This window comes from Rhinopithecus roxellana, chromosome 10 (genome assembly GCF_007565055.1).
Source record: "Rhinopithecus roxellana isolate Shanxi Qingling chromosome 10, ASM756505v1, whole genome shotgun sequence".
Classification (NCBI taxonomy): domain Eukaryota; kingdom Metazoa; phylum Chordata; class Mammalia; order Primates; family Cercopithecidae; genus Rhinopithecus; species Rhinopithecus roxellana.
The window spans coordinates 18,414,903-18,435,730 of NC_044558.1; the positions used below are offsets into that span (position 1 = coordinate 18,414,903).

General features: G+C 38.8%; 1 protein-coding gene across 8 annotated transcripts in view; it reads left to right on the forward strand.

The window, feature by feature from the left end:
• The window catches only part of MORC4 (MORC family CW-type zinc finger 4), a 63,939-nt gene that overhangs the window by 37,719 nt on the left and 5,392 nt on the right, over positions 1–20,828 (forward strand). For all 8 annotated transcript variants that reach the window (XM_030939652.1, XM_030939653.1, XM_010373552.2 and 5 more), the window contains 5 exons: positions 1,249–1,347; positions 6,493–6,621; positions 7,954–8,022; positions 8,433–8,487; positions 9,872–10,047. In XM_030939652.1, coding sequence (XP_030795512.1) covers positions 1,249–1,347; positions 6,493–6,621; positions 7,954–8,022; positions 8,433–8,487; positions 9,872–10,047 — 528 coding nt within the window. The remainder of the gene's footprint in view (positions 1–1,248; positions 1,348–6,492; positions 6,622–7,953; positions 8,023–8,432; positions 8,488–9,871; positions 10,048–20,828) is intronic.

Here is a 20,828-nt window from a genome sequence, read left to right on the forward strand (position 1 = left end):
ACCATCCAAGCTTTCCCCTGGAAGTTGCAAACTTTCCAATAGACTCCAGAGTTTCAAAATAGTTACATCATGCAGCTTTTGCTACTGCAGTTGTTGTATATGTAAGGAGACAGCTTCCACATGCTTCTTATTCTGCCATCTTCCCATAAGCCCATCTAATCTACTTCTTTTTAAAGTAGATTTTAAGTAGATTTTTAAGAGGAAATGAGGAATAGTTCTTCATCTGTGACTTGAGGGAAGGATATAAACAGAGTAGGAACATTAATAGGTTGAAGGGGAGTAAGAGTTTATAGGGGAGGTCATATATGATTACTTTAATCTTTTCTGTGTAGTGAGAATCTAATTTAATATGAATAAGGTTGGAGATAAGGAAGAGTTTCTCTTAACAAGAGAAGAGCTCTGCAAAAACCTTGGGGAATGAGCCAGGGGGCCAAGATATTTAAAATATTCTGAATTCTAAGTGTACAGTTTTCCAGTTGTGTATAGCTCTACATTAAGTTGTAATCTTGGGTTATGGAATTAAATAGGAATTAGCAATTCGAAAGTTGAAAGTTTTTAAAAGTAAAATTCAGGTTTTGATTTTTATAAATCACATTTTTTGTTGACCCTCAGTCTTCTGTTGTTCCTTTGGGGAGAGAAATAAAAGAGAAAGACCAAGGGCTGGAACTCAGACACAGCCTCCAGTAATGGCTGTGTAGTAGAATGTTGGAGTGCTTGTTCATGGGCACCATAATGCTACTATGATCAGCATTTGGATGAAGAGGGACTATATAGACATACTAGAGTTAATATTTGATTGATTTATAATAGATAGGGTACAGTATTTGATCCTCTGATTTTTACCTTGTTCTGAATTATCTACTTGTAGTCATCTGACAATCAAATAACTCCCCATCAACTTATCAATATTTAGCTCTATCCTGTCTCTGCAGTCATAGTCTCTAATGTCAAGTTACCCACACACTCCATGATTCAACAAGCCCTGAAAATTTGTAGAACTCTACTTTTTAGCACTTGTGACCATTTCACCTTTTCAACCAAAGTGACTGTTCAGTGTTATGACTTTGTCATTTTGACACATAGCTTGCAAAGGCAATGGATTCCCATCTTGGTTTCTTAAAGTGTAGATGTTTGAAAGTATGCCAGATACTCTAAATTATTGGCATCTGTTAAATGGGAACTTTTCAAAGATCAAAGAATTGTTCAACAAGTGCTAAACTTTGACATACTTCTTGCATTTTCTTTCAGGTTAACAATAAATGCCCTTGCCCAGAAGCTCAATGCTTACTGGAGGGAAAAAACATCTCAAGATAATTTTGAGACCTCAGCTGTAGCCAGGCCAATACTGTAAGTAATAGATATAGAATATGAATGTATTAGGGATAATATCCATAGATCAAATGGAAGGAACAAGGGTAATGTGTCCGGAGTTGGTTTCTGCCAGTGGATTCGTGGCCTCACTCACTTCAAGAATGAAGCTGCAGACCTTCCTGGTGAGTGTTACAGCTCTTAAAGATGGCACGGACCCAAAGAGTGAGTGGTAGCAAGGTTTACTGTGAACAGCGAAAGGACAAAGCTTCCACAGCTTGTAAGGGGACCCGAGTGGGTTGCCGCTGCTTGCTGGGGTGGCCAGCTTTTATTCCTTTATTGTTCCCTCCCATGTTCCGTTTCTGTCCTATCAGAGTGCCCTTTTTTCAATCCTCCCCACGATTGGCTACTTTTAGAATCCTGCTGATTGGTGCATTTTACAGAGTGTTGATTGGTACGTTTTACAATCCTCTTGTAAGACAGGAAAGTTCCCTAAGTCCCCACTTGACCCAGTAAGTCCAGCTGGCCTCACCTCTCAGTAAGATGGTGCTTTTCACATCAGGAAGTTTAATTGATTAAAAATAGGAACTCACAGGTACTAATTGCTTCATTCTGTAAACCTCTTCATTCTGCTTTAACACATTTACGGTCTGGATCATAAATGTGAAGAGTTGAGTACTGTCAATTTAAAACTGGTAGTGTGATACAGTAGAAGATTATGGCTATTTAAATCAAACATTCCTGGGTTGAAAATCTGGATCTGCTTTTTAATAGTTGAGTGAGCTTGGGTAAGTAAGTTACTTCACCTGTCCGAATATATTAACTTAGGTGACATACATTTTTAGCACAGTGACTGGCATATAGTAGGTGTTCAGACATGTTAGCAAACTTCCCTTTTTTTTAATTCCTAGTGAATATTGCTGGGACTGTACCATTACATGAGAGTAGAAATAGAGAACCCAGTATGTTAAAGAAAAGGTAGAATTTATTGACTCTAAGACAAGTCAGGTAAGGAGCATAATACAGAGGATCGAATGTGTAGCAACACATACACAGTCAGTTACACCACCATCAAGACAAACATTGGAGTGGTAGAAGTTCTTTTTGGAGTAGGTACCTGTTATTTTAATGGAAATTATTAGGCAAATGTATGATATAAAATTTTATTTCAAATGCAACCTAATGGCTGTATTACCCTCTTCTGTTTTTTAATTTTCTTTTAAAATTTTATTTATTTTTAAATTATACTCTAAGTTCTAGGGTACATGTGCACAACATGCAGGTTCGTTACATATGTGTACATGTGCCGTGTTGGTGTGCTGCACTCGTTAATTCATCATTTACATTAGGTATATCTCCTAATGCTATCCCTCCCCCCACCCCACAGCAGGCCCTGGTGTGATGTTCCCCTTCCTGTGTCCAAGTGTTCTCATTGTTCAGTTCCCACCTATGAGTGAGAACATGTGGTATTTGGCTTTTTGTCATTGCGATAGTTTGCTGAGAATGATGGTTTCCAGCTTCATCCATGTCCCTACAAAGGACATGAACTCATCCATTTTCATGGCTGCATGGTATTCCGTGGTGTATATGTGTCACATTTTCTTAATCCAGTCTATCATTGATGGACATTTGAGTTGGTTCCAAGTCTTTGCTATTATGAATAGTGCCACAGTAAACATACGTGTGCATGTGTCTTTATAGCAGCATGATTTATAATCCTTTGGGTATATATCCAGTAATGGGATGGCTGGGTCAAATGGTATTTCTAGTTCTAGATCCTTGAGGAATTGTCACACTGTCTTCCACAATGGTTGAACTAGTTTACAGTCCCACCAACAGTGTAAAAGTGTTCCCATTTCTCCACATCCTCCCCAGCACCTGTTGTTTCCTGACTTTTTAATGATTGCCATTCTAACTGGTATGAGATGGTATCTCATTGTGGTTTTGATTTGCATTTCTCTGATGGCCAGTGATGATGAGCATTTTTTCATGTGTCTGTTGGCTGCATAAATGTCTTCTTTTGAGAAGTGTCTGTTCATATCCTTCACCCACTTTTTGATGGGGTTGTTTTTTTCTTGTAAATTTGTTTGAGTTCTTTGTAGATTCTGGATATTAGCCCTTTGTCAGATGAGTAGATTACAAAAATTTTCTCCCATTCTGTAGGTTGCCTGTCCACTCTGATGGTAGTTTCTTTTGCTGTGCAGAAGCTCTTTAGTTTAATTAGATCCCATTTGTCAATTTTGGCTTTTGTTGTGATTGCTTTTGGTATTTTAGACATGAAATCCTTGCCCATGCCTATGTCCTGAATGGTATCGCCTAGGTTTTCTTCTAAGGTTTTTATGGTTTTAGGTCTAACATTTAAGTCTTTAATCCATCTTGAATTGATTTTTGTGTAAGGTGTAAGGAAGGGATCCAGTTTCAGCTTTCTACATATGGCTAGCCAGTTTTCCCAGCACCATTTATTAAATAGGGAATCCTTTCTCCATTTCTTGTTTTTGTCAGGTTTGTCAAAGATCAGATGGTTGTCAGCTCATGGCCATCCTCCATAGTTTTCAAAGAAGTACAAACTAAGATGAGATGCCATTTTTTGCCTTTCAAATTAGCAGTGATTAATGCAGTGAAACTGATGTTCACATACTGCTAGAGAGTGTGTGTGCTGGAAGCAGAACTGTAATAATGGTAATTATTGAACACTTACTTATATGTCAGGCACTGTTCTAAGTTCTTTACATGCAGTGATTTATTTAATCATCACAACAACCTTATCTGTTAGATATTATTGTTACTTCTTTATAGATGTAGAGACTAATACACCAAGAACTTTAGTAACTTGCCTTAGGTTAGACAAGCAGCAAGTGGTAGACCTAAGGTTCGAATATAGGTTCGAAATCAGGTCCCCCAAACCTAAGTTCTTAACTGCTGCTTTCTTCTGGAGGGATGCAATGAGGGGAATGTAGTACAGCCGCCTTGGCTACCTATTTCTTGAATGCATGGCTAAAAGCCTCTCCTATCTGCCTGGATTGAAGGATCTACCATGATACCATGATCTGCATGGAACCCGAAACAGATGGTTGCTACCTCTAAGCGTGCCTATCCCCGAGAGAGTAATACTGGCACCCTGCAAGAGACTCTCCTGTGCATATGCATGTAGAACCAAAGCTAATATCATCTTTCTTCTCCCCTCCCACTACTGCTGAAGCTGCTTTTTACTGACTCTGGCTCTAAAACAGTGGCTGTCTAGAAATACATAGACACCAGAGGTCAGGCCTGAGCTTACAGCTTAGAGGTTGCAAGGCTGGAACAGCCTGGAGCTAGGAAATAGGAAGCTGTAGATCCAAAAATGTGCACAAACTTTCTTTGTTCAAACAGGGTTTTAAAAAAAAAGAGGGCATTGTATTTCAGTGGTAGAATTATGAGTGCCTTTTATTTTCTGTACATATTTCTCTATTTTCTAGCTTTTAATATTGAGCTTATATTACTTTTATATTTAGAAAAAAGCGTATTTTAAAGCAGGGCATGGTGGCTCACACCTGTAATCCCAGCACTTTGGGAGGCCGAGGCAGGTGGATTGCTTGATCTCAGGAGTTCAAGACCAGCCTGGGCAACATGTTGAAATCCCGTCTCTACCAAAAGTACAAACATTAGCTGGGTGTGGTGGCGCGTGCCTGTAGTCCCACAGCTACCTGGGAGCCTGAGGTGGGAGGATTGCTTGAGCCCAGGAGGCAGAGGTTGTAGTGAACTGAAATTGTGCCACAGCACTCCAGCCTGGGAGACAGAGTGAGACCCTGTCTAAAAGGAAACAACAACAACAAGAAAGTAAAAAGCACAATTTAAGATGTTAAGAAAATTACTGAACTAAGACATAAAAGAACCGCACCAGTCTGTTGAAATATCTAGTATAAGAGCAGTGTAAATATAACATGCATAAATTTCATCCTGGGCTAAATTACATGTTAGTGAAATTGGCTGAGGTGCCCCTCTTCTTACTTTGTGTGTCTTTTCTCCAGCCTTCTTTGTTCTCACTCTAGCCTGTCTTTTATACCTTAGGTACTGAGTACTTCTGTCATTATAAGGGCCACTTTCTTTCTCAGAGAAACAAATTCACTCTAAAGTGTAGGTAACTGAGGGGGAATGGGAGTGGGTATGCATTTTAAGAGTTGAACTCTGGAAGAGTTTTATCTTAATTTAACCCCATTGTTGTCTGGAGTCACCATTTCTAGTTATGAAATTTAATCAAATTTATATTACTTTTTAAGATTAACTTTGGGAATATCAACCTTGTAAAATTTTGATTGAAGTATTATAAGCAAAGGGTTTTTCTTGAGAGGGAAACAAAAAGGAATAAGGAGTCTCTGTAGGGAAATGGGGGAGATGTTTTAATGGCAATGCTTCTATGACTCCCATAAATGCATTTTAAGCCTGTTACGTGATTGGACAGAAGCAAACAAAATGATTCTATGTGTTTTATTTCTTGGTAATATAGTAATAAACAGAATTTTTCCAAGTTAATAAATTTTAGAGTTAAAATTATCCTATTGTTTGCTTGGAACAAGTGCTACCAGGATAAAAATTATTTTAAAAATTTTGTTGCTGGCTGGGCGTGGTGGCTCACGCCTGTAATCCCAGCACTTTGGGAGGCCGAGGCGGGCGGATCACAAGGTCAGGAGATCGAGACCACAGTGAAACCCCGTCTCTACTAAAAATACAAAAAATTAGCCGGGCGCGGTGGCGGGCACCTGTAGTCCCAGCTACTCAGGAGGCTGAGGCAGGAGAATGGCGTGAACCTGGGAGGCGGAGCTTGCAGTGAGCTGAGATCCGGCCACTGCACTCCAGCCTGGGCGACAGAGCAAGACTCTGTCTCAAAAAAAAAAAAAAAAAAAAATTGTTGCAATAGCTTTTGGGGTACAAGTGGTTTTTGGTTACGGGATAAATATTATTGACTTCCATAAAAGTAGCTCACCATGTTAATACTTGTTACTGTTTTTCATATCCATATTTGCTATAGTTCTATCATTTAATCTGTGAAGTTAAAAATATATACATTTGGGCACTGAGATGATAACATTCCCAACACATTTCATATATGAAATTAGGTTCTTTCTCTTTTAGACTCCACCTTTCTAATTTAAGACAAAGCACAGAGCTAAGATACACACAGTCACCCTTCCATTTTCCTTCATTCAGGAAGGTTCCAGACCAGACATGGGTTCAGTGTGATGAGTGTCTTAAATGGAGGAAGCTTCCTGGCAAGATTGATCCATCCATGTTACCTGCAAGATGGTTTTGTTATTATAATTCCCATCCAAAGTACAGGTAAGGTTCCAGGATTCAATCTTATGCTCGAGGTAACTCCTGATTTATCTCTATAGTCTAAAACATTTTTCATCTCAGGTTCACACCCTTCAGCCTGGCATTCAAGACCCTGTTCTAACTGACCCCACCTTACCTATCTAGCCTTACATTTCATGGTATCTTAACACAAACTTTGTACTTGAGCCAGGCCTGTGGCTTCACTATTCCCTACACATGCCATGCTTACTCTCATGTCCGTGACTTTGATAGTGTCATTCCTCTTGCTTGCAATGACTTTCCGCATTCCATTTGTCTATCCTAATCACATCCATCTGGGGAGGAAGTGTTTTGTGTGATGCTTTTCCTGTTGACCATAGTTTACAGTTATTTTACTCTGCTTTCCTCTGGTATTTGATTATTGACGTTTGTTCACATATTGTTTTGTACTTTTTGGATGTTTTTCACATATGTATCTTTGAAGAGCTTTGGCTCTTCAGGAGGTTGTAAACTCTTTGAGACCAAGGACTTTACATTCCAGGTCAAGTCGATGATGTTCTTTATATGCTTCGTATTTGGAATCAGTGTTCTACAGTAGTACCTGTACCTGTTGTATATTCAGTGTTGTTTGTGTGTTTGGCTTCCTAATATACCGTATGTTCCTTGCAACATCCAACATCTAAATAGCGTCTGGCATATCTGTGGGCATTAACTTTAATTTAAAAGTTTTTAAAAATTTGCCTCAGTAGTCATATAGGTTCATAATAAGTCAGTGTACTTCAATTCAGCTGTGACTTTCTTAAAATTCTTCTTGCAAGATAAATACTGATAGAAAGGTGCTAAAATGGGTATGTATTTTAGGGGAAAATGTCTAAAATTGAAGAAGTTAAATGAACAAAGATTAGGTCTATAAATACAAACATTTCCTCATAGTCTCTAGATACGCATAAGTATCTTTCCATGGAGAGTAAATGAGATTGTGTAATTAGAATATGGAACTGAGTACTTAGAAGTCTCATTTTGGAATACTTTATCTTTCAGTACAGGAAACATAACCTTGCAGGCCACTTTGCCCTTTTATAAACTGGGTATAATATAGCTACCAATTATTGTTAAATTTTGTTTGTTTCTAGGATTACTTTTGACCACTGAATGTATTTTTTAGTACTCCTTTCAGTTTTTACTCCTAAAATTCTCTTTCTCATGCTTTACATATAACAAGGTTTTATAATTTGAATGGGATCTGAACTCTATAATGTTAGAGAGTTGTTAGCCTGCATAGTTGTAAGGAAATTAAAAGGTAAAAGTGAAGGACCCAGTTTTTTTCCAAAGCATGATTTCTTCTCTATACTGCAGGAGATGCTCTGTTCCAGAGGAACAAGAACTCATTGACGAAGACCTGTGCTTGAGCAAAGCTAAGAAACAGTTGAGTATACATGAGATGGTGTTCTCTATCATAGGGTAGAGTAGCTTGACACTTCCTTATAGGACAGGGGAGTTTTGAGAAGAGAGAAATTTTTTTGGTTCTTAAATAATTTCCCTCTTCACCTCTCGGCTCTCCCAGTTCTTTATTCCTTCTAATCATCTCTTGAATGTCTCAACTAGTGATTGTATTTAGTCTTTCTCCTCTCTTTCTCTCTCTCTCTCTCTCTCTGGTGGGGCACTTAAAATCTCACTTCAGTAACCTAGTTCAGAAAGGCACCCTCAGTTACTCAATGAGGCTCACAGTATTTGTTATTTGGAAGGAATATTATAACCGAAATCTACAATTGGCAGTGCATTTCATACTGAGAAGTTTCATGAGTGAATTAAATAGCACTTTTGTCTTCTCCTAGAGAACAAACTGTTGAGGAGAAGAAGAAGATGCCTATGGAAAATGAGAACCACCAGGTGAGAGGCAGTGTACACCCTTATCGTTCTCACACAACATTTTCCCCAGCAGAGAATATAAGTTGAAGGAAGCAGCAATCTTGAAAGCTGCATAGAAATAACAAACCATTTCTTTTGGTGGTCTTTTTTCATCGAATGTTTTGGTTTTGCTTTGCTCTGCTGTCACTGATGTTTAGATCACCAAAAATAGAAGAGTCAAATCGTTTATCTTCCAGATTTGGATTCAGTACTGAATCTGAACAGTATGAATGTCACATTCAATGTCACAGAATATTCAGGGTTGTGTTCCATCCTCATACAGGCTTCTCCTGTTAAGTGTCTGCTTTTCCTGTCTCTTTTCTTCTAGGATTCAGGGGTGATCCCTTCCTCCTTCCTCTTGGGAAGAAGGGGTGGTTCTTTGTACTCCTCCCCGATCCCTGCTTTCAGGCTGGCTGGCTTTATAAAAACTCTGCTGTTTTGAATTTTCAGGAGCACTGTCTCTCGGACATGGTTGCCCAGCTCCGGACGCTGAAGGGTGCAATAAGGTTGGCCGTCCTTTCAGGGACACTCCTTTCCTGACAGCCACCATAGCACCCATATATCTTCCCCTCCCAACCATGCCTTTCTGCATGATTTCCCTCTTGACCCTCTTTCCCAGAGAGATCTGCTAGTCGCATGTTAGATTCACCTTCCACCCACTCAATCAGGGTAGGTCAGACTGGTGAGGATAGAGGCAATTTAATACTAACTCTTCTTCTGATATCCTGCCAAGACCCAGGCATATGAATAATCAGGTTTCATACCCTAATGCCTTGGTTTAATTGTCTGATGTAGAGATTGGGAGATTTCCTAGGACTGCCCTGTTCTCATTCAGTTTACCTCCCGTATATTTTCCCTCACCTTAATCATTCATACTATTTTCATGAGCTGGCTCTCCCACAGGATCCAGATGCATGTCTGTGTGTGTGTGTGTGTACTATGAATATATGTTAGTCTGTCGCATGTATTTCTCCCAAACTGGCACAGACACTTGCTGCAGTGCATTTTCCCACCATCCCTACCCTCATCACACATCTGAGAGGAGTGAAAACTCAGCCTTAAACTGGGTCACAAGAGAGAATTAGACAGTGATTGGGGGCCTGGGTTTATATTGGGGATGGGATAATTCTAGGAGCCAGTAAGTAAGTTGGGGGAGGTCTGTTTGGTGTCCAGCTGATAAGGTTGATAACTAAGTATGCCTGGGTTCAGTGTTCTAGTGTACATTACTGCGCACTGTTTGTTTTGTGTAGGAAATGGTTTCTTTTTATTTGGCCAAGAATTCTTTCCTAGCATCAAAAGGATTGACTCATCCTTTGACATTTGGTTTGAATTTGAGACTTTTACAAATCATTTCTGTCTTTTCTAGGTATTCAGTAATCCACCGAAGATCCTTACTATTCAAGAAATGGCTGGATTGAATAACAAGACAATTGGATATGAGGGAATTCATAGCCCTAGTGTGCTTCCATCTGGTGGAGAAGAAAGCAGATCACCTTCTCTTCAACTTAAGCCTCTGGATTCCAGTGTTTTTCAGTTTTCCAGGTGACTAAAAAGCATGATCTCTTATCAATAGTAAGCTTTAGGGTCTGTTTTCCTGTAGAGTAAGCTGGTATGTTTTACCCTGTTTCTATTTTTTCTAAGGCCTAGCATGGAATTCAGAAGTAGAAACACAATTTTAAGTTGATAGAATTGTGTGTTGCATGTACCTCCAGTTTTTCGGTATATAACTGCTGTATCAGGTCTATAATTTTTAGGTGATCATTTGCTGATGCTCTTTTTATGTATCATGTATTCACATTATATTGGGAATTGTGCAAGTGAAATAATAGGCAAAATTTGAAAAGTGTAAAATACTACACAAATAAGATAATGTTATTTCGATAAGCATTGTTCCTTTTCTTCAGTGTATGGATATTGAAGTTCTCTGGGACCTCATAGGCCTAGCACATGTTGGCCACATATAAAAGTAACTATTATATATTTGTGCCATTAGGTAAGCTTTATCATTTGTTGTTTCCTATAATAAATTATTAGTATAAGTTTAGCATTGGACTTTACTCGTTCACCTTCTAGCACCTCATCAGTGTTATTTTGTGTCTTCATAAAAAGAAAGAGCATAACTGTTCTTTTTCTTACATATCAGGAGTATTTAAAGCATTGAAGGATGTGACTGCCCGTTTACTGCCATGGGACTGAACTTAGTACTCCTAATTATGACTCTTTTCTTTCTCCTCTCTATTCTGTTTCTCACTCTTGTAGGGCCAAGCCATATAGGGCAGGGACAGGGTTGCTCTCTAATAGTAGAAATGTCTATGTTCATCAGTAATGTGACTATTATATAGTGGGATGTGAATTTTTTTTTTTTTTTTTTTTTTTGGAGACGGAGTTTCGCTCTTGTTGCCCATGCTGGAGTGCAGTGGTGCAATCTTGGCTCACCACAACCTCCCCCTCCTGGGTTCAAGCGATTCTCCGGGTTCAAGCGATTCTCCTGCTTCAGCCTCCCGAGTAGCTAGGATTACAGGCATGCGCCACCATGCCCGGCTAATTTTGTATTTTTAGTAGAGACGGGATTTCTCCATGTTGGTCAGACTGGTCTTGAACTCCCGACCTCAGGTGATCCACCCACCTCAGCCTCCCAAAGTGCCAGGATTATAGGAGTGAGCCACCATGCCCAGTTGGGATGTGAACTTTAGTGACTATTTTCAGTTTGAATATCTTCTTAACATATTGTAGAATAGTCAGTGGAATACATAATAGGATAAAGTGACTCCTGGTTGGTTGGTTTCTTTTTCTCCGTGTTTCTGAGTTCAAGACCACCCTGGACAACACAGCGAAATCTCATCTCTTAAAAAAAAAATACACAATAGAACAGTGCCTTGGAATATAGTAGGTACTCAATAAGTAGTGGTTGAATCTGAGTAATATTTAAGAAGCAGTTTCTAAGATTGAATTTTGTAGCAATGGGATAAGAAATAGAATCCAACCTTAGTCTCAGGAGCTTGAGCCTAATTATACCGTTTCCATGCATACTTTTCCAACTCCCATTTTAGGTTGGGAGGGGTGCACTGTAAATGCTAAGTGTTTTTGAAGCACATTGTTACCTTTTTACCCTGGTCTCCTGGAGATGCTCATATATCACCATTGCTGCTGGAGTGTCAGGTGTCTTTGCTTTTGAAGACTATCCTTTCCCTACTGTGACCACTTTTCCTTTTTTTCCAGTGTTTCTTTTGTAACTCTGTAGTGGTTTTTGGTAACCTCAAGGGGATTACAAATGCTAATTTATATACTTATTTTATGAATGCAGTACAATAGAACTTCCATTGGGTGGCATACTTCATCAGTCTCTATTGGAATTTTTATATGAGTCTTTATAGATTGCTATATCGAGAGTGAGGTTTTGGCTGTAGAGGACAGGTAAAGTACATTGACCATTCATGTGTAATTTTTATTTATTGAGAATAAAATTATTTTAAGAGAAAGAGATACATAAGAGGTATGTGATAGTTGCTGTTGCTAATGTCATATATGTTACATAAGATCAGTAAATGATGATTGTGTCATTTCAAGTTACCCTTTTTGAGGGAATCACATTGATTGGGCTGAGACTACCTTTTTATGGGAGAAAATGGAGTTACTCAAGAGTCTAGTAAAATATATAGGATTTCTGAGAAAACATTAAGGTTTAATCAAGAGTTACAAAGGTCTTCTGTTATTATCAGCATAGGAAGCTGATAAGGGTCCTTGGGTCATGTAGTTCAGCTTACTAACTCTAGATAAAATAAAGCCTACGGTATCCAAGAAAACACATTTAAGTTCTAGTGGGGTAGTTTAGCAGGAGCTCCACAGGTGTCACTGGAAACAGCTTTGTGAGTCCCACAAATCTAGCAAGGGAAGGAGAGGACCTGCAATAAAGAATAGGTTCCACCAGGCCGGGCGCGGTGGCTCAAGCCTGTAATCCCAGCACTTTGGGAGGTCAAGATGGGCGGATCACGAGGTCAGGAGATTGAGACCATCCTGGCTAACATGGTGAAACCCTGTCTTTACTAAAAAAATACAAAAAGCTAGCCAGGCGAGGTGGTGGACGCCTGTAGTCCCAGCTACTCGGGAGGCTGAGGCAGGAGAATGGTGTAAACCTGGGAGGCGGAGCTTGCAGTGAGCTGAGATCCAGCCACTGCACTCCAGCCTGGGTGACAGAGCGAGACTCCGTCTCAAAAACAAAAACAAAAAAAAGAATAGGTTCCACCAGTATGTAAGCAGGTATAACCTTTTAGGGGAAGACAGCTTATTTCTGTTAAAGGAAATAATCCCTTTCTATTCGTTCATTCTATGTGTATAATCACGCCACATAATGACATCTTGTTCAATAACAAGATGTCACATACACAACAGTTATCCCATAAACTTTCAATACTGTATTTTTACTGTACCTTTTGTATATTTGGATATATTTGATATGCAAATACCATTTTGTTACGTTGCCTATAGTATTCACTACAGTCACAGGTTTATAGCCTATGAGCAATAGGTGATTGCCTAGGTGTGTAGTAGGCTATACCATCTGGGTTTGTGTAAGGACTATGATGTTTGCACAATGAGGAAATTGTCTAACAATGGATTTTTCAGAGCATATGCCCATCAATAAGTAATGCACGACTGTATTTGAGTGCCTACTTTATGACAGGCCCTGTTCTAGGGTAGTGATAAGGTCAAAGTTTGATACGTAAGGTAGCCCCAGTATTTACATATAAAATGCATAAGTTTTCTTTCTTTTTTTTTTTTTTTGACAGTCTCGCTCTGTCACCCAGGCTGGAGTGCAGTGGTGCAGTCTTGGCTCACTGCAACCTCCGCCTCCCAGGTTCAAGCGATTCTCCTGCCTAAGCCTCCTGAGTAGCTGGGATTACAGGTGCGTGCCACCATGCCCGGCTAATTTTTGTATTTTTAGTAGAGATGGAGTTTCACCGTGTTGGTCAGGCTGGACTCAAACTCCTGACCTTGTGATGTGCCCGCCTTGGCCTTCCAAAGTGCTGGGATTAGAGGCATGAGGCACTGCGCCCGGCCAAATACATATAGTTCTCTTATGAGTGATACAAAATAAGATTTAAAGTGGCTGGGCACAGTAGCTCACACCTCTTATACCAGCACTTGAGAGGCCAAGACAGGAGGGTTGCTTGAGACCAGGAGTTTGAGACCAGCCTGGACAACACCGTGAGATCTCTTCTCTACAAATAATAAAAAACATAGCTGGGTGTGGTGACGTGTGCCTGTGGTCCCAGCTACTCTGGAAGCTGAGGTGGGAGAATCACTTGAGCGTAAGCTGCAGTGAGCCAGCTGTGATTGTGCCACTGCACTCCAGTCTGGGCAACAGAGCAAGACCCTGTCTCAAAAAAAAAAAAAAAGAAAGATCTAAAGTAACCGTAAGCATTTGAATGAAGGGAAGAATTAGTGACCGTAATTTATTGAGATATTTAGATTTTAGTAAGCTATATGTCAAAGGCTAATTAGTTCATATTTTTAAAGGTTAACAAGAAATTCTGAATTGCACTGTAATGGTGGAGGGAGAGAAGTAGAGACATTCTAATGTGTCTAAAGGAATACTTGAAATAACAAACAAGGGGTAGAAATAGAAGAACAATTTTGCAAATGAATAAGATTGATTCAGGGGCCAGTATTAACATTTAAAAATATGATCTGGGGAAGCAACTTCCAGAATGGAGAAATGAGCATAGTGGACTCTCTCACCAACAAATAACTGTTTAACTTGAAAAAATATATTTTAAAAAATCAGCATTTCTGGATACTGTCCTAGGGGCACACAGCAAAGGGAGAAATATTCAAGAAATCTACTAAATCTTAGGAAGAACAGCAAGAGTCAGTGGCATTTGAACCACAACCTGTCCCACTCCAAGCTCTGTTTTATGAAAACTATTCAAGGGAATTCTAATCCACGTGGGTGTGGTCTAGAAGATGGGGGCTCCCTCTTCCCCTAGCTCCTTGTCTAGAGCTATGGTTTTACCTGGGAGGAGCAGGCTTTTGGCTTTTCTCATCTCCTCTCCAGTTCTGTTTTGTAGAAGCTCTCTATTCCAGGGAGACCCACGAAGACTGGGTCTCTCTTCTCCCAGCCTTCTCTTCCCCCACATAGTCCTCACTTATAGGGTAGGAGCACTCGCCAAGGAAGAGCAAGTTAGTAATACCATGCCCCCTGTTGTTCCTACCCGAGCTTGCTCATAGGTCAGAAGTCTGTGCTAGAAGAAGTAAGCCAAAAATTACCCCAGCACCCATTCATAAAGAAGGGATTTTATTCTGGGAGAAGTATGTTACTGTTGTCTCTAGTTCTTGCACACTGTTCAGAGATTCTGCTTAAAGAGAGAGGCAAGCATTAAGGATGAAGAACACCACAGCTCTACCTAAAGGAACTGACTTTATGTGGAGCAGAACATGAAGAATTCTGTGACTAAGGGGCGTTGTCAAAAATAATGGAGATCTTGGTGGAGAACAATTATGAGGGCAATTATAACTCCATGACAAGTTTCAACAAGCAAAATGTGCAAGCAATCATAAGTTTGGTAACAGAGAATCAGGGAAATACAGTCAAGAGCCCTCTTCGGATCATAGTCAGTCCTGGGTGTCAGAAAGGCTGTGTATAAACACAGGGCTACACCCACTCAGAAGCAATCAGAGCAGGACCTAAGGTGAACTTGAAAGCAGTCCTCAAGCTGAACACAGATGAAACAGTAAAGAAGAGGAGCCTCCCTGGCACTAGGGGTTTAAGCACAACCTCTAACCAACCACTGGCTGAACAATGTTGCTCTGACCCAGGGGCACCTCCTGGGAACCAGGCTTAAAAATGAAATCACATACCTCCCTGGCAATCTGGGAGACTATGTACATGTTCAATGCTATGCTACCTCCAGGGTGATTGAAGAGGGAAAATCTAAGCTATTAGTACCTGGCTGAATGTGGGACAGAAGCATACACTTGAACTTTGGTAGTAACCTCCAAGTCTCGCACACACCCAATGGAAAAGGGTAAAAATCTAACCAGCTGAAGGGACTTGAGCACAACCTTTAACTAACAAGTGGCCTGTGCCAACCCAGGTATGAACTAGGTTGCCAGGTGAAAGATTAAAATCAAGAAAAAAAATTCTGAACAAGTATATCAAAGGCTACATAATACAGGGGAAATAGACTGCATAGAGTCAGTTCAGCCAAGTCACTAAGTAAACAACCAAGCAAACAACAACATCAGTGTCATAGGGAAGGGGAGGTCAGTGTCCCAAATTGCTATATTATCTAAAATGTCCAGTTGTCAACAAAAATTATGAAACATGAAGAGAAACAGGGAAGTGTGAGCTCTACATGGGAGCAGAGGGTGGGGAGGAACAGCAATAGAAACTGCTCTTGAAGAGATTCAGATGTTGGATTTATCAGACAAATACTTCAATGCAGCTGTTATAAATATGTTCAAAGAACTAAAGGAGACCATGTCTAAAGAATTAAAGTAGAGAATATCAATAAATGGACAGAACTTATAAAAAGAATCAAATGGAAATTCTGAAGGTGCAAAGTATAATAACTGATATGAAAAAAAATTAAAGGGACTAAACAGCACATTACAGTTGGAAGGATAAAGAATAAAAAAACTTGAAGATAGATCTGTTATAGATTATGAAATTTGAAGAACAGTGGAAAAGAAAAATGAACAGAGCTTCAGAGAAATGTGGGACGCCATGAAATGCACTAACATGCATAATAGGAGTGCAAGAAGAATAGAAAATGAAGTAGAAAAAATATTTCAAGAAATTATGGCTAAAAACTTTCCAAAGTTGATGAAAAACGTTAATGTATACATCTAAGAAGCTCAGCAAACTCAAAATAGGATAAAGACAGAGATTCATAGCCAGACACATCATAGTGCAAATATTGAAAGCCAAAAGCAAAGAGAAAATGATTCATCATGTACAAGAGAACCCCAAGAAGATTAAAGTTGATGACTTCTCATGAGAAAAAAATGAGAACAAGAAGGCAGCGTGATGACATATTCAAAGTACTGAATGAAAGACTGTCAACCAAGTATCTTAAATACAATAAAATTATCTTTAGGAAATAAAGGTGAACTAAATACATTGCTAGATAAACAAAAGCCGAAGGAATTTGTTGCCAGCAGACCTGCCTTACAAGAAATACTAGAGAGAGTTTTTTAGGATGAAAGCAAGCAATATCAGACAGTAATCTGAATTCACATGAAAAAGCAAAGAGAGCTTGTAAAAGTAATTGTGTAGTTAATTATAAAGTACAATACAATAGCATATTTCTTCCTCTTTCTATTCTTAACCGATTTAAATAATAGCAAAGCAATATATATGTATATAATTGCATATATATATTGATTTATCATTGTGCTTATAACATATACACATGTAAAATATTTGACAAGAACAGCACAAAGGAGGTGGATGGCAATAAAGTTACATTGGAGTAAGGAAATGATGCCAGATAGTAAAAAATTGAAAATATAAAGGTTAATGAAACAAACTCTGTAAATATGTACTTGCTCTACTTTCTTCTCTTGGTTTCCTTGGAAGATATAACATTGCATAAAGTAATAATTATAACAATGTATTATTAGATTCGTGACTGTTATACTAGAAAATATATGACGTAAAAAGAGGAACAGTAAAGGTGGGACAAAGGAACAAAGAAGGCATGACACCTGTAGAAAATTTAAAAACTAAATAGCAGATGTAAATTCTGCCTTATCAGTAACATAAAATGTGACTGAATTAAGCAATCCAATCAAAAGACAGACATCAGATTATGTGTGTGTGTGTGTGTGTGTGTGTGTGTGTGTGTGTGTATATATATATATATATATATATTTTTTTTTTTTTTTTTTTTGAGACAGAGTCTTGCTCTGTCACCCAGGCTGAAGTGCAGTGGCGTGATCTCGGCTTACTGCAAGCTCCGCCTCCCAGGTTCACACCATTCTCCTGCCTCAGCCTCCTGAGTAACTGGGACTACAGGCGCCTGCCACCATGCCCGGCTAATTTTTTGTATTTTTAGTAGAGACGGGGTTTCACCGTGGTCTCGATCTCCTGACCCCATGATCCGCCTGCCTCGGCCTCCCAAAGTCCTGGGATTACAGACGAGCCACCACGCCCAGCCTCAGATTATATATTTTTAAAAATGCAAATATACTATTTACAGGAAACACACTTTAGATGCAAAGATACAGATAGGTTGAAAGTAAAAGGATAGAAAAGATTCAACATGCAAACCTGGTTATACTAATATCAGACAAAATAGACTTTTGAATAAAAAATGTTACTGGGTATAAAGAGGGACATTTCATTGACGATAAAGTCCATCAGGAAGATGTAGTAACTACACTCACATATGGACCTAACTACACAGCCCCGGAAATACACAAAGCAAAAATGTAGAGAGAAATAGACAATTTAACAATAATAGTTGGAGACTTCAATGCCCTACTTTCAATAATGGATACAACAACTAGGAAGAAGATCAACAAGAAAATAGAAGACTTGAAGAACATTCTGAACCAACCAGACCTGACATGTATACAGAAAACTTCACCCAACAACAACATAGTATGTATTCTTCTCAAATGCACATGAAATATTCTCCAGGATAGACAGACTGTATGTTAGGTTGTAAAACAAACCTCAGTGAATTTAAAAGGATTGATAATCATACAAAGGATGTTCTCCAATCACAATTAAATTAGAAATCAACAACCTAAGGAAATTTGGAAAATGCACAAATATATGGAAATTAAATGACACGTCTTAATTTCCAAAATAACAAATGGGTAAAAGAAAAAAATCACATTGGAAATGTAAAAATATATTGGAAAGATAAAAATTAAAACAAAATATATGAAAAGTATGGGTTGAAGCTAAAGAAATACTCAGAGGGAAAATTATATTTTTAGATGCTTATATTACAGTTGAAGAAAGAGACTGGGCATGGTGGCTCATACCTGTAATCCCAGCACTTTGGGAGGCCGAGGTGGGAGAATCATTTGAGCCTAGCAGCTCAAGAGCAGCCTGGGCAACATAGGAAGACCATGTCTCTACAGAAAATACAAAAATTAGCTGGGCATGTATGTCTGTACTTCCAGCTACTTGGAAGGCTGAGGTGGGAGGATCACTTGCTGGTATAAATGCAAAATGTTGCAGCTGCTTTGGAAGACATTCCAGTAGTTTCACAAAATGTTAAACAGAATGCTATATGACTCAGTAATGCCACCCTTAAGTTTTTACCCAAGACAACTGAAAACATGTATCTTTACAAAAACTTGTATATTAATGTTTTAATAGCAGCATCATTCATGGTAGCCAAAAAGTGGATGCAATTTAAATAACCATCAAGTGATGAATGGATATAAAATGTGGCCTATTCATACAATGGACTATTATTTAGCTAGGAAAAGGAATGAAATACTGATTATGTGCTGCAACATGGATGAAACTTGAAAACATTATGTTAAATAAAAGAAGCAAGTTAAAAAAGACCATATGTTTTATTCCATTTAGGTGAAAGAAGCAAGTTTTAAAAAGACCATATGTTGTATTATTCCATTTATATTAAATGCCTGGAACAGGCAAATCTACAGAGACAGAAAGTAGAGTAGTGGCCCAGTGGGAGTATGGGGAGTAACTGCTGATGTGTAGGAGGTTTCTTGCGGGGTGGTGCATATTTTCACAACTTAGATTGTGGTGATGGTTACACAACTCTGAGAGAATACTAAAATTGTTGAATTGTACACCTTAAATGAATTTATATATTTCTGTCCAGTAAAGATGTTGAAAAATACATCATCTGGAAGGAGTATATGTACACTATTACAGGCTGTGATTTTTGGTCCTTATTCTTGCCTATTCCTTAAACATAGTAGGAAACATTTACGAAATGAGTGAGTAAAAAATGAAATATATTAATTTGAATGTATCATTCTCTGTCTTGGTTAATGAAAGAATACAAAAACTGATAGTGGTTAATTATAGAAGCCTCTCGGAAAGCATTTTGAAGGAGCAGAAACATAGTGTATGTCAGAAAATGTAAAATACTTAAAGGAGAAAACCAAAAATGCACCATAAATTGACAGACAATAGAGGAATATGACAAAGAGCAGAAAGGAAATAAGAGGGAACTGTGTAGTTGGATAATTTCTAGTATATAAACCCATAATTAATCTCTACCCAATGAGTGAATACAAGTCTGGTATGAGAATTGATTCCTAAAAGGACTTGCCAGACTTTCTGGAGAAGTATAGCACCAGTAAGTAAAATCTAGTCATTTTCCCTCATTCACGTAATAGTTCTTTTTTTGGTTGCCTCTTATGTGAAGGTTTTGTTCCCTCCTCCCATCTAGCATGGTTAATTAAGCTCCCTTCTGTGTAGGAACTTACACTTTTGTAAGGTACCTAGGAGACACACACACACACACAGTAGTAAGTGATGCATTTTAATAAGAGAGTGTTTGAAGTGCTATAGGAATTCAGAAGTAGCATTTGAGATGGATTTACACATGCAGTGTTGGGTAGAAGAAGGTAGTCAAAAGGAGCAGCATGAGGAATTACAGGGCATCCAGTTTGATGTTTGTAAAGGGAGTAAGGAGAGATAAAGCTAGGGCCAAATTATGTCCCAGCTCTGATACTTACTAGCCACCTTGGGAAAGTTACTTAACTTCTTCCTGAGCATCCCCTTAAAACAATGGAGATAATAATCCTGCCTGCCTCATGTTTATTGGAAGAATTAGATGAGGCAATACATGTTAAGCACTTCTTACATGATCTGGTACAGAGTAAGTGCTCAGTAAATGTTTACTATGTTTTGGCATGGAAAAGCTTCAATACTGAGCTAAGACATTTAAGCTTTTATGTTGTGGGGAGCAATAAATAAAGATTTTGAATAGAGGAGTAGCATAATCAGAGCAATGCTTTAGGAAGATTAGCTTGGGACACTGATCTGGAGGTAAGAGAAGGGGAGACTGGAGATAGGAGGAAGCCATTGCAGTAGTCCAGGAAAGGTAGAGGGAGCTTGAACTTGAGTATTAATAATGTATAAAACCTACCGTATAAATATTACTGACAGTTTGGTGCTGTTGTAACACAAATAGGAAACATAGGGAAAAGGAGCAGGTTTGAAGGTAAAAATGAAAGATTGGTTTTATACATACTGAGTTTGAGATACCAGTGGGACTCCAGGAAGAAATGTGTCACAGGCAGTTGGAAATTCAGTACTGGGGGTCAGGGTTTGGGAGAATATGGGAGTTGTTACCCAGAGGTTATAACCAAGAGGT